The sequence below is a fragment of the Hemiscyllium ocellatum genome, chromosome 2, assembly GCF_020745735.1.
Source record: "Hemiscyllium ocellatum isolate sHemOce1 chromosome 2, sHemOce1.pat.X.cur, whole genome shotgun sequence".
Lineage (NCBI taxonomy): Eukaryota > Metazoa > Chordata > Chondrichthyes > Orectolobiformes > Hemiscylliidae > Hemiscyllium > Hemiscyllium ocellatum.
This window is the reverse complement of record NC_083402.1, coordinates 36773994-36788281: the sequence shown is the minus strand read 5'-3', so window position 1 is coordinate 36788281 and position 14288 is coordinate 36773994. Positions and strand designations below refer to the sequence as shown.

The window sequence follows — 14288 nt, the reverse complement described above, 5'->3', positions numbered from 1 at the left end:
TGGATGCAAAGACACTGGAAAACGTGAGGTTCCAAGAAAAAGGGGTAGTATGCATTAAACAGATAAAATTAGAATTCCTACAGTGTGGAAATAGGCCCTTCGGCCCAACAAGTCCACACCAATCCTCCAAGGAGTGATCCAACCCCCAATTCTATATTTACTTCTGACTAATAACCTACACAAAGGCAATTTAGCATGGCCAATTCACCTAATCTGCACATCTTTGAATTGTGGGAGGAAACCAGTGCACCCGGAGGAAACCCACACAGACACAGGGAGAATGTGCAAACTCCACACAGACACTCGCCCAAAGATGGAATCGAACCCAGGTCCCTGGTGCTTTGAGGCAGCAGTGCAGACCTCTGAGCTGTTGTGTCACCCCAAATAGATTGGAAAATGTGGAGCTCTTCTTCTTGGAGAAGAGAAAGCAAATATGAGATTTGATGGAACTCAAGATCATGGAATTTCAAGAGGAGAAAGGGGGAAATTATTCTTACTGGTAGAAGTGCCATGAACCAACAAATGACCGACAAGGAACTAAAGTCAACATGATTTTACACAAAGTGTTTAGTATCTAGAATGTACTGCCTGAAGTGTGATGGAGATATATTCAGTCTAGATTTTCAGAAGGAAATTGGCTAATTAACTGGAGTGAAAATTGTTGTCGGGCTATTGAGAAAGCAACTGCTCTTGCTGTGAGCCGGTATGGACACAACAGGCCAATTGTCTAACCCCTTGCTGTAAACATTATAATTTCAAAACAGATTCTCTCCTAAAACAGTTAATACTATGCAGGTTAATTTGAAGATGAACAAATTAATATTTAAAATAAGATTATAAAGAAAGGATAACTGAAAACGCCATGGGATACCATGACTTGTAAACTGCTAAAACTATGCAACTAATGCAGATAGTGGTAATCATGAAAACCAGATAGGTTTCAATACTCACTCAATTTTCCCATGAATACATTTATTTGAGTTTGATGGAGCCAATAACCTTTTCTGATCTGTGCGTATTTTTTTTAAACTAAACAGTGTACACAGCAATGAGGTGCTTTAGCAACAATGAAGTGCTGCAGCACAGAATACAGTGCTGTATTATTTTAATTTGGGAGGTCATTACCAGCAAGTGCAGCACAGTTATAAAGCTACCTCACCTTCTCAGTCCTCCAGTGAGTTTTCAAATGCGAAAAGATCAGTTAATTATAACGCAGATTAGAATAATTTACTATAAATTTTTGCCAAAAATAGCACAAAATATTTCTGATTATAAACAAGATTTCACAAAATAGTCATATGGCTGAAAAATTAAAATTCACATTTGAATCAGCCTAATTGTAAGTTTAATTAAAAATTAAATTTGGAAAAATGTTTGGATATTCAATGATTTCATAATAGCTCCCCATAAATGGTGGGCACATATTGAACTCAACAACCAAATGGTTTCTTCAATGGAGGAAAGGTCATAATCTATCACTATATTATGCTGATTGCACAGAAAATAGGAATTTATTTTCAAATGTTTCACATGTAAAAGACAATTCTTTGCCACGATCAATGAACTCGCATTTATGCAATTTCTTATAACATAGGGGAAAAAAAGCCCCATGCGCTTAAGTGGAGCAATAGCAAATACATTTTCTCTCAGTCACATTGGCAGAAGAGGCAGGTTTCAAGTGCTGAAAACAAGGGGAAAGATAGAATGTGGAGAGATTTAGGAGGAAATCAACAGCATAGGCCCTAGCAACTGACAAAAGCATAGCTGAATTAAAACAAAATCATTGATGGCATGAGGGCATTGCCAGCTGGGTCAACAATTCCTGCCCATCCCTAAAGTGCTGCATTCTTGAAATGCTGTAAACCTTTGGGTTTAGTACACCCACAGTGTAATTAGGGCAGATGTTCCAGGATTATGACCCAGTGGTAAATGAACGTGATATACTAAGTCAGGATGCTGTTAGGCTTGGAGTTGAACTTGAAATATGATTTGGTGGTGTTCCCATCGATCGGCTGCTCTTGTTCTTTGAAAAAGTCAGGCAATGTGCCATCAAAGGAACCTTGGTGATTTGCTGCAGTGCATTTTGCAGATGGTACACAATGCTGCTGCTTTGGTAGTGGTTGGAGTAACAAAAATGTGCATTGTCCTGAATGGCGTTGAACCTCAAGTCTTGTTGGAATCCACCCATCCAGGCAAGTTTAGTGTATTCTTGTAGATACTAGTTTCCCCAGGATCTTGACAGTAGGGGATTCAGTGATGGTAGCGCAATTGAATGTCAAGGGCTGGTGGCTAAATTGGATCTTATTAGAAATGGTTATTCCCTGGCATTTGTGGGGCACGAATGTTATTTGTCCCTTTTTAGCCTAAGCCTGAATACTGTCCAGGCCTTGGTGCACTTAAAGATGGACTGCTTCAATATGAGGAGTTGCAAATGGTACTGAACATTATGCAATTGTCAGTGAACATCCCCACTTCTGACCTCACAATAGAGTAAGCCAATGAAACTGGTGAAGATGGTTGTACATAGGACTCTACAATGAGGAATTCTGCAGAGGTGCCAGGAGCCAAGATTACTCTCCTGCAACAAACGCAACCACCTACCTATTTGCCAGGTATGACTCCAACTAGTTGAGTGTTTCTTCCCCCACCCCCATTCCTACTAGACTTCCTTGATGCTAGACTTGGTAAAATTCAACCTTGATGTCAAAGGCAGTCACTATCACCTCATCTCTGAAATTCGACTGAGTGGTCCTGGCAGAACCCAAACTAGGCAACAGAGAGCAGATTATGTCTGAAAGCACTACTTGTCAAGAGTAGTTTTGAGTTACTAGATCTGTTTGAAGCCTGTCCCATTTAGCACCGTGATAGTGCTACACAGCACAGTGGAGAATATTCTCAATGTGACAGTAGGATTTGGACTCCACAATGAACAATGTCAAGGTCAGGTGCATCTGTGAAAGGCAGATTGATGAGGATAAGTCAATATGTTTTTCCCTTACTATTTGTTGCATCCTCAGTCTAGCAGCAACATCTTTTAGGACTCTACACCAATCAGTAGGGCTGCTAGCAAACGACTTAAGACTGAGCATCCATGAGGTGCTAATGGTCATCAACAGTGGCAGAATCATACTCCAACACAAGCTATAATCCCATTGCCTATAATATCTATCAAGAAAGGGGATCAAATCTGGCTCGAACAAGAGTGCAGGAGGGCATGCCAGGAATAGATCTTGACATACCTAAAAACAAGATGTCAACTTGGGGAAGCTACAAACAGAATTATCAATGTCCCAACAGCACAAGCAGCAAGTGATAGACAGAGTTAAGCAATTTCACAGATGGATCAGATCTATAGTCCTGAATGGTGGTGGACAATTAAACAATCACTGGAGGATGCTTCACAGATATCCTCATCCCTCAGTGATGGGGGAGCCCAGCACAGAAGATAAGGCTGCAGAATTTGCAACAATCACCACCCAGAAGTGCCAAGTGGATGATCCACCTTGGCTGACTCCTTAACTTCTTAGTATTACAGGTGCCAGTCCTTAGCCAATGTGATTCCCTCCAGACTGTATACCACTGTCACATCTGCTGGACCTGACCTGCTGGTGGAACAGGACATAGCCAGGGATGGTAATGGTACCTTCTGAAGCACAGTCATACTAACAATCATAGCTCACAGATAATGTCAACCTGTTGTGCAAACAGTCTGCAAACAGCTCTCCCAGCGTTGGTACCAGCCTCAGTGATGGCGGCTTTGTAGGGTTGACAGGGCTGGGTTTACCATCATAATTTCCAATGCCTATATTAATTAACCAATCAGTTTCCTTCCTTCCTTCCTTTCTCTAGGTCATTTCAGAGGGCAGTTAAGTGTTAATCACATTGCTGCAAGTCTAGAATCACATATAGGCCGGACCAGGCAAGGGCAGTAGAGAGCTTCTTCCCGAGAAAACACGAGCGAACCAACTAACAGTGATTCATGGTCAGCACAAGATTAGCATTTAATTCCATATTTATTGATTCAATTTAACAACTGTTTTCAAATCCATAAACCCAGAGCATTAGCCTGGGCCTCTGTATACCACTGCAACGACATTATCAAGATATCACTGGACATGTTGAAGATGTCAAAATCTAAGAAAGACAGATATCTTCAAAGATTGAATGATGGAGGTTAGAGTGTTAGGGGGGGACAAGGTCACTTGAACGAATAGCCTAAGAAACAGGAGTAGCTGAGAGCTGCTCGGCCTATCGAGCCTGTTATCCCTATTGATTAAAATCATACCTCAAATCTATCTGTCCATACTACTCCCATATCCATTATTTCATTGGTATCCAAACGTATGTCAATCTCTGCCTTGAATTACTTAAAAGATAAGCATTCACAGTTATCAAGGATAAAAAATTCCAATGATTTGCAAGCCATTAAATAAGGAAACTGCTCACCGCCTCAGTCCTAAAGAGGTGACCACTCGTTCTAACATCCCAAGCCACAGGAAACATCCTTCCAGCATCTACCCTATCCAGCCCCTCAAATGTTTTCAGTGCAATTATTCTTAATTGTTTAAACTCCAGGCAATGCAGTCCTTCTCCAAGGTACAGTGGTATACAGTCAAGGAGCTGCCCTTAGAGTCCTCATCACTGACTCCAAACATTATAATCGTCATATCCCAGTAATGTGTCTCATGATTTTTTTGCTGGACTCTCTCAGACAAATAAAATTTGCCTCGGATACAATAATATGACACTGTACATGATACTTTAGATGCAGTTACATGAAGAACCTACACGACCACAGCAAGACATCCTTATGGTCATATTCAAATACTGATATAATAAAAGATTGCATACTATTACTTTCTTGCTAGATCTACATGTTTACTTTGAAATTATTTTCCAAGGAATTAGATCCTTCTGAATAACAACAATTTTCAATCTTTAAACTTTAAAGAAAAATCTATTCTATTTTTCCCACTGAAGTGTGTTAACTTCATAATTCACATTACATTCCATCTGTCAATGTCTTGTCCACTCAATTAACCTACATAGCTTTGCAGCCTTTTTTGCACCTACCTCTCAACTTAGTTTGTGTTGTAACTTTGTGTAAATTACAATTGTAGATACAAGCTGTCTCCTTATACAAGTCATTGATATGACCATATGACATAGGAGCAGAACTAGGCCATTCTACCCATCAAGTCTGTTCTACCATTTGATCATGGCTGATAGGTTTCTCAACCCCATTCTCCTGCTTTCTCACCATAATGCTAAATGACTCAGTCTCCACAAACCTCTGAGGCAGAGAATTCCAAAGATTCATCACCCCCTGGCTGAAGAAATTCATCAGTTCCAAAGACTCTTCCCTTCACTCTGAGGCTGTGCCCTCGGATCATGTATGTAAACTTCCTCTGGACCCCCTCAAATGCTAGAACATCTTTCCTTAGATACAGAGGCCAAAACTGCTCACAATATTCCAAATGCAATCTGACCAGAACCTTATACAACCTCAGCAGTACTTCTCTGCTCATGTTATAGCCCTCTTGAAATGAATGCTAACATTGCATTGGACTTCCTAACTGTTAAGTGAACATGTTTACCTTAAGGGAACTCTGAACCAGAACTCCTAAGTCCCCTTGTGCTTCAGATTTCCAAAATCTTTCCCCATTTAGAAAATAGTCTACACCTCTATTCTTCCTAACAAAGTGCACGACCTCACACTTGCCCAGATTGTATTCCACCTGCCACTTCTTTGCCCACTTTCCTAGCCTGTCCATGTCCTTCGCCAGCCTCCCCTCTTCCTCAAAACTACCTGACCCCAACTATTTTGGTGCCATCTGCAAACTTAGCAACTAAGCCCTCAGTTCCTTCATCCAGATCGTTTTTGTGTAACATGAATACTTGTGGTCTAAACACAGACTCCTTTGGAACTCCACTAGTTATTGGCTGATATCCTGAAAACGACCCCTTTCTCCCTACTTTCTGCCTTCTGCCAGTCAATCAATTGTATTGCCAAGTCAGTAACTTGCCCCAACACAATGGGCTCTTATCTTATTTAGCAAATTCCTTTGTAGCACTTGTCAAAGGCTTTCTGGAAATCCAAATAGACCGCTTCCACTGGCTCTCCTTTATTTCAGTTGCCCATTACCTCCTCCAAGGAATCCACTATATTTGTCAGGTTTGACCTCCCTGTGACGTAGCTGTACTGACTCAGCCCTATTTTACTCTGCACTTCCAAGTATCCCGCAATCTCATCCTTAATAACAGACTCTAAAATCTTACCAACAACCTAGGTCATAATGGCCTACAGTTTCTTGTCTTCGGCCTTCCACCCTTCTGAAACAGGAGTATTGATAATGGTTGTAAATATTGGAGTTGATTTTGTAAAAAGAAATCAGAAATTTAAAATGGAGGCTTTGCCTAACTAGGAAAGCACTGGAATAATCAAATTTGTAGATAACAATCAAGTACAAGGCACATAATGTGATTACTCATGATTAATTGTTTAAAACAAGTATTCAACAATATTTGGTACTTTTTTAAAAACAAGAAATCATCATGCCAGTTAGCCTAGCAGTCAGACAACCATTAATAAAGCTGCACAACATGCAGTGAACATAACTGCTCCATCAAAATTCAACATTGTACTTTGTTTTAAAAGTATGCAGTTAACTGTTTATTATTAGCCTTCGGTATTTTTTGTAGCAATTTCATTACAATTTTGTTTTTATTACATATGTTATGTCTTGGCTATTCTTCCCACTTCCAATAAAAGGGGATTGTCCATTGGATTATGTGTTGACAATCATGTCAGTCAGGATCCTCTCTCTCTCTCCTCTTTTAGAGTATCACCTCCCAGATCCTAATGCAATTAATTATTTGGTGCAATGTATCAGTGGCTTTTTCTAAGGTCACGCATTATGACCATACTTACCCGGTATCCAAGAAGACCTTCCGGTGAATTTGCTGCTCTTTCTTCAGTAAAACGTCTCTTTTGTGGCTGAGGAGGCAGTGGCATTGGGTTACTAGTACCTGTGGTCTGGAACTGATACTCTGAGCTGGATAAAGACACTGGCATTGGAGCAGAGTTTACAGGTTGGACCTACGAATAACCGACAAATACTTAATAAAACTACAATAATAGATTGATGAAAAATTAAACAACCCAAACATCTAAAACGGAAAACAACTGACCAGGGCTTGTTTTTATATAAATTATTCTCCTAATATGGATGACGATAAATCACTAAGGAGGACATCCAAGAAGGATCTTCAAGTGAGGCCATCTGGATAGAGCTTCAACAAAAAAGGATGATTATATTGCTGAGATTATACCACAGGCCTCTAAACAGTCAGAGGGAGATAGAGGAGTTGTGCATGCAAATGTGAGAAAGAAGCAGGGCTGTAGTTGTAGGAGACTTCAACTTTGCTACCATTAACTAGGACCCCCTTTGCATGAAAGGATTAGATGGGGTGAAATTTTTTGAAGTGCATCTAGGAGAGCTTTCTTTCATTGCCAGTATGTACGTCGAGAGATTCAACAGCGCTAGACCTAATCCTAGAGAATGAAGCCAATCAAATGATTAAAGTTTAAGTGGGGGAGCATTTGGGGCAGTGACTATAATAAGTCTACATTTGGAAAATGCGAGTCCTTTTAAAATTCGTGTAGTGAGAATTCAGGGCCAGCTGGTCCTCAAATAGTGAAGGGCAAGGGCAGCAAGTTCCTGGATGTTAATGCCAATTGAGAGTTTGAAGAATAAAAATAACGCATATGTTAGGTACAGTGGATTAAAAATATCAGACATGTACAAAGTATGAGAGATCGCTTTAAAAGAAAATTAGAAAGGCAAAGAAGGGCCAGAAAATATCTTTGGCAAATGGGATTGAGGGAAATCACAAGGTTTTAAGTATTTTAAGATTTGTCAGACTATCAAGGAAACAGTGGGTCCCATTAGAGACCACAAGGGCAATCTGTACATGGAACCTTGAACGCGGGTGAAGTCTTAAATGAATTGTTATCTGTATTCACTACAGAAAGACATTGTAGCTGGAGATTTTAGTTGAGATGCTGAGGTTTTACAACATGCTATGACTAATAAAGGGAGGCATCAGATAATTTAGCAGGCATACAGGTGCATAACTTCCTGGGCCTGATGAGATGTATCCCAGTCTGCTAATGGGAGGCAAGGAAGGAGACTGCTGGTGCCCTAGCAGATATATTTAATACTTCACTGGTCACAGATGAAGTGCCAGATGAGTGGAGAACAGATAATGTGGTTCCTCCGTCCAAGAAGGGCAGACACGATAGGCCAAGTGATTACAAACTGAGTCTGACATCACTCGTAGGGAAATTATTGGAAAAAATTCTGAAGAACAGGATTAATCTATACTTGAAAAAGTGGGAAATGATCAGGGATAGTGAGCACGGATTAGTTAGAGGGAGATCCTGGTTGACTAACTTAATGAGTTTTTTTTGAAGAGTTGACTAAATATTATGAAGTTTGTGCAGCTGATGTGGTTTACATGAACTTTAGTAAGGCCTTTGACAAAGTTCTACATGGAAGGCTGGTCCACAAGGTTAGAGCCTGTGGCATCTGAGGCAAGATGACAAACTGATTCCAAAACTGGCTTATACATTGTAGGCAAACAGTGATGGCGGGTTCTCATTATAATTGAAAGCCTGTGACCAGCGATGTCACACAGGACCAGTGCTTAGACCCTTGCTGCTTGTTATGTACAATAATAACTAGGATGTGTACGTAGAAGATTTAATTAGTAAGTTTGTAGATGACAGAAAAATTGGAGTGTAGTTGATAGTGAGGATGATGAACTCGGGCTACAGACTGATATGATTCTGGATGAGAATAAATCACTAAGAACAAAGAACAATACAGCACGAAACAGACCAACACATTTTGTCCTTCCATAATGAAAGTACCTTCACTTACAGGGTCCATATCCCTCTATTCCCTTCCTATTCATGTACTGATCCAGGTGCTTCTGGAATGCTGCTTCTGTATCTGCTTTCACCACCTCCTCTGGCAGCACGATCAAGGCATTCACCATTGTGTGAAAAACCTGCCTCACACATCTCAAATTCCGCCACCACCACCACCACCAACCAAACCCCACCCCAGCACCTTGAATACGTGTCCGCTTGTAATTGACCCCTCGAACCTGGGATAAAGCCCCTTACTTTCCACTTTATCCACGCCATTCATAATCTTATAATCTGCTATCAGGTCACCCCTCAATCTCCCATGTTCCAGTGAAAACAAACCCAGTTTATCCAACCTTTGTTCATAGCTAAAATTTCCCCATACCAGGGCAACATCCTGGTAAACCTTTTCTGTACCATCTCCAAAGCATCCACATCCTTCTGATAATGTGGTGTCCAGAACTGTACGCAATATTCCAAGTGTGGCCTAACTTAAATTCTCTAAAGCTGCAGCATAACTTGCCTATCCTTATACTCAACACCCCTTCCAATGAAGGCAAGCATGCCAGAGGCCTTTTCTACCACCTTATCTACCTACACTGCCACCTTCAGTGATCCTTAGACTAGGACACTCAGATCCCTCTGCATATCAATACTCATAAGGGTTCTGCCATTCACTATATAATTTCCACCTGTACTTTGCCTTTCAAAATGCATCACTTCACATTTGTCTGAGTAAAACTCCATCTGCCATTTTTCTACCCATGCCTCCAACTGATCTATATCTTGCTGTAATCTCTGACAATCCTTCTCAATATCTGCAACTCCACCAATCTTTGCATCTTCTACTAGTTATGTGACCATTGCAAACCATCAGAAGCAGACATACAAATTACTCCTTCGGTGCCACATTAGCTTGGCAGAGATCTATGAAGTTGGTAATCTGAAAAGGACAAACTATTATATTTGGGATATGATTGTCATGAGATAATAGGAAGTAATGTCAGTAAGATGACTACTTATAAAGAAACCTGCCAGGAATTTTGATTATTTTGCTTAGCTATTCAGAGACTGTTCATGTTTTGACCATGCAATGACAAGCCAATTGGAATACAAGTTGTTTCTGATCTTGATCAACAGCTCATGACTGGCAATAAGCACTGATTCTTTGTCTGTCAGTGCCCAGAAAAGACTGAAGTTAGAAGGAAAACTGGAGTCAACAGTAAATAACAAAAGATGTGTCCATGAGGCTGGCATTCCATTCGTGAATCAACCTGAATCCACCGCTTTTATCATGCATTATTTCTTTTGTATCAGTTTTAATAAACTAAATGAATTCTATGTTTGTACTTTGATTGGATCTTGTAACCAATTAGGACTAGTAATTCTTGTGGTTGACTCTCTCAAACTCAGTCTGTAACTGTAATTAATTTTAACTGAAAGATCCAAGTATAAGAGAACCCCAAAGCTTTGCAAAGGCTAACCTTTAACATCCTCTAAAATGTTCTATAATCTAAATAATCACTTGGGAAGTCACTCTAATAAGAAATTGCTTGCATTTCATTACCTTCTAAGGACAATTATGAATAGCCAATAAGTATGGTCCAAACAGCAACAGCAATATATCCCAAAAAAGTGTGAAAATCTGGAAGCGGTCATCTTCCACTAGATTTTACTTCTGAAAGGAGTTATTCCCAATACTCAGCTTTTCATCTCCACAATTTCAATAACAGGACTTTAAGTCCTATTTTGGAAGCTGACAGCTTCAAAATTGAAATGCCTACATGAAGCACCAAGGTTGATAACATCACTGAAATTGCAGAACAACAGTCAATAAATTAATGGAAGAGATTAAACTTAAATAAAATGTTGCATCCTTTATCATCAGATGCAGAGAGCAAATAGCAAAGTTACACATCTGAATGATAACAAAGAAGCATAAGCAGTAATAGTAGTAGTGAGTACAGGAAGAGTCAGCCACTTCGTTCACTAGAACTTAGTTCTAGTTTTTAGTTCACTAAAAACTCTGGTTCACTAATGGGCAGCACTGTGGCTCAGTGGTTTGCACTGCTGCCTCACAGCACCAAGGACCCGGGTTCAATTTCCGCATTGGGCGACGGTCAATGTGGAGTTTGCACATTCTCCGTGCCTGCTTGGGTCTCCTCCTACAGTCCAAAGATGTGCTGGTCAGGTGAAGTGGCCATGCTAAACTGCCCATAGTGTTAATCAGGAGACACCGGCACCAATCTAACACACCGCCCCGTGGCCCAACATTTCAACTCCCCCTCCCATTCTGCCGAGGACATGGAGGTCCTGGGCCTCCTTCACCGCCGCTCCCTCACCACCAGACGCCTGAAGGAAGAATGCCTCATCTTCCATCTCGGAACACTTCAACCCCAGGCCATAGGGGAATGGGTCTTGGTGGGTTACTCTTCAGACAGTCGGTGTGGACTTGTTTCCATACTGTAGGGAATCTAACCTAGTTCAGAACAATCGGTATTGGTGGTCAACCTAGCATTCGTTACCCATTTCTAATTGCACGTGAACTTAATGGTTTACTATGCTATTTCAGAGTGTAGTGAAGATCTGTCTGGAGTCATGTGCAGGCCAGATCAGATAATGAAGGCAGATTTCCTCCTCAAAGGACATATTCAAAGGAATCTTCATCATAGAATTCCTACAGTGTGGAAACAGGTCATTCAGCCCAACAAGCTCACACAGACACCCTGAAGAGCATTCCACCCAGACCCATCCCCGTACTCTATCCCCGGATTTCCCGTGGCTAATCCATCTAGCCTACACACTACGGGCAATTCAGTATGGCCAATCCACATAACCTGAACATCTTCAGACTGTGGGAGGAAACCACGCAGATACAGAGAGAATGTGCAAACTCCACCCAGACAGTCACCCGAGGCTGGAATTGAACCCGAGTCCCTGAGACTGTGAAGCAGCAGTGCTAACCACTGAGCGACCGTGCTGCCCATTAGTGAACCAGGGCTTTTACAACAATCAACGATGGTTTGACAGTCACTATTTAATGAAGAAGAATTTTCTATTCTAGATTCCCTTAATTGAATTTAAATTCCATTAGCTGCAATGGTGGGATTTGAATCCATGTTCCCATGGACAGTATGGTTGATTGGTGCGGGTGTCCCGGAGATGTTCCCTAAAGCCCCCCTACATCCCACCCTCTCATCCTGGCACTTTCCCCTGCCACTGCAGGAACTGTAAAACCTGTGCCCACACCTCCTCCCTCACCTCTATCCAGGGCCCTAAAGGAGCCTTCCACATCCATCAAAGTTTGACCTGCACATCCACTAATATCATTTATTGTATCCGTTGCTCCCGATGCGGTCTCCTCTACATTGGGGACACTGCGCGCCTCCTAGCAGAGCGCTTTAGGGAACATCTTCGGGACACCCACACCAATCAACCACACCGCCATGTGGCCCAACATTTCAACTCCCCCTCCCACTCTGCCGAGGACATGGAGGTCCTTGGCCTCCTTCACCGCCGCTCCCTCACCACCAGACGCCTGGAGGAAGAACGCCTCATCTTCTGTCTCGGAACACTTCAACCCCAGGGCATCAATGTGGACTTCAACAGTTTCCTCATTTCCCCTTCCCCCACCTCACCCTAGTTCCAAACTTCCAGCTCAGCACTGTCCCCATGACTTGTCTGGACTTGTCCTACCTACCTATCTCTTTTTCCACCTATCCACTCCACCCACTCCTCCCTGACCTATCATCTTCATCCCCTCCCCCACTTACCCATTGTACTCTATGTTACTTTCTCCCCACCTCCACCCTCCTCTAGCTTATCTCTCCACGCTTCAGGCTCTCTGCCTTTATTCCTGAAGGGCTTTTGCCTGAAACGTCAATTTCGCTGCACTTTGGATGCTGCCTGAACTGCTGTGCTCTTCCAGCACCACTGATCCAGAATCTGGTTTCTAGCATCTGCAGTCATTGTTTTTATGTCTGGATTATTAGCCCAGTGATATTATCACTACACCACCATCTCTGCCAAGCCTATTTTGCCATTCCACATGATGATAACTGATCTGTAATGTAATTCCTGGCCTATGGCCACACCTCATTACTTTTAGAGAAAAAATATCCATCAACCTTAGATTTAAAATTAACAATTGATTTAGCATCCACTACTAACTGCAAGATAAGAGTGCTGAACATGTACAACCATGTGTGTGTAGAAGTACTTCCTAATTTCATTCTTGAAAAATCTGGCTCCAAGTTTTAGACAATGTCTCAGAATTCTACATTTGCCAATTTAGCGGAAACTGTTTCTGTGTAATAGAAATCATTCATCCTACAAAATTTCCAAATTCCAAGGACTACAACTTCAGGTTATATAATCACTTTTCATAACTTAATTCTCAATCCAGATATCATAGCATAGGCAATATCAGCCTTTATGGACAGAATATTTTAGTAACAATACTGGAAGTCAAGGACTATAAATACACATTTTACAGTAATAGATAATTGAGAACTTGCATAATTTTAAAAAGTGTTAAGAAAAATAGGGCATTAGTCAGGTGTAGTTGGATGGGGTGTGAAGCAAAAAGTTAAAAATTGCCCACACTTTAGATTAAGTTTAAGATGAAATTCAAAGGAAGTACAGATGAGTTCAATTCTGAGTTTGCATCTGAAAATTAATATCAACGACTTGGATACATACAGCAGTATTGAAATTTGCATAAGATACCAAATTGTGATACAATAATTCCTTAGAACAACAAAGAAAATTGCAAAACAACAATGATAAAATCAAAGTCGTTAGCTACAAAATACCAGATAAAGTTTAATGTACAGTAGCAACATTGATCTCTATTACATTTATTTGCATTTAACCTACACAAGCCTGTTCCATCTTTCAATCATATCATGACTCATCCATACTTTAATTCCATTCATCCACTTTGGTCTACCTCATCTACTAAAACCTCAAGCAATCTTTGACATAAAAGTGTGAAATGTGCTAAAAGTGATTTTGGTAATAAGGATTTCCACATTTCTACCATACTTGCATGATGTATTACTCTTCAGTGGCCTAGTTCTCATTTTAAAGCTATGTTGCTTTGCTCTACACTTCCATCAGGAATAATTTCTAACTACCCGACCAATTACTACCAAAATTTTAAACACCTTGAACAAATTAATGTTTACTTATCTATATTTCAAGAAATACAAGCTACCCTGCATTACTAGACAACATTCTGTTGAATTTGCTTTAGCCAGAATGATCTAAAACAGTGTCCAAAGTTACACACACTACTCCAAAATCAGTCAAACAGAGGCTTATACTCTACTTAAACTTTCTTGAATTTATA

The 14288-nt window shown here is 40.8% G+C and overlaps 1 protein-coding gene and 1 non-coding gene across 6 annotated transcripts in view; both read right to left on the bottom strand.

The window, feature by feature from the left end:
* Window positions 1-14288, bottom strand: part of LOC132822447 (KH homology domain-containing protein 4-like) — a 71467-nt gene that overhangs the window by 8390 nt on the left and 48789 nt on the right. For 4 of the 5 annotated variants that reach the window (XM_060835828.1, XM_060835835.1, XM_060835848.1 and 1 more), the window contains one exon: window positions 6932-7099. The exons of the other annotated variant lie outside the window; for it this stretch is intronic. In XM_060835828.1, coding sequence (XP_060691811.1) covers window positions 6932-7099 — 168 coding nt within the window. The remainder of the gene's footprint in view (window positions 1-6931; window positions 7100-14288) is intronic. 5 annotated transcript variants of the gene reach the window in all.
* On the bottom strand, window positions 1032-1174 carry LOC132830034 (small nucleolar RNA SNORA47). Its single transcript, XR_009646313.1, has one exon. It is a non-coding gene; the product is annotated as a small nucleolar RNA SNORA47 (small nucleolar RNA).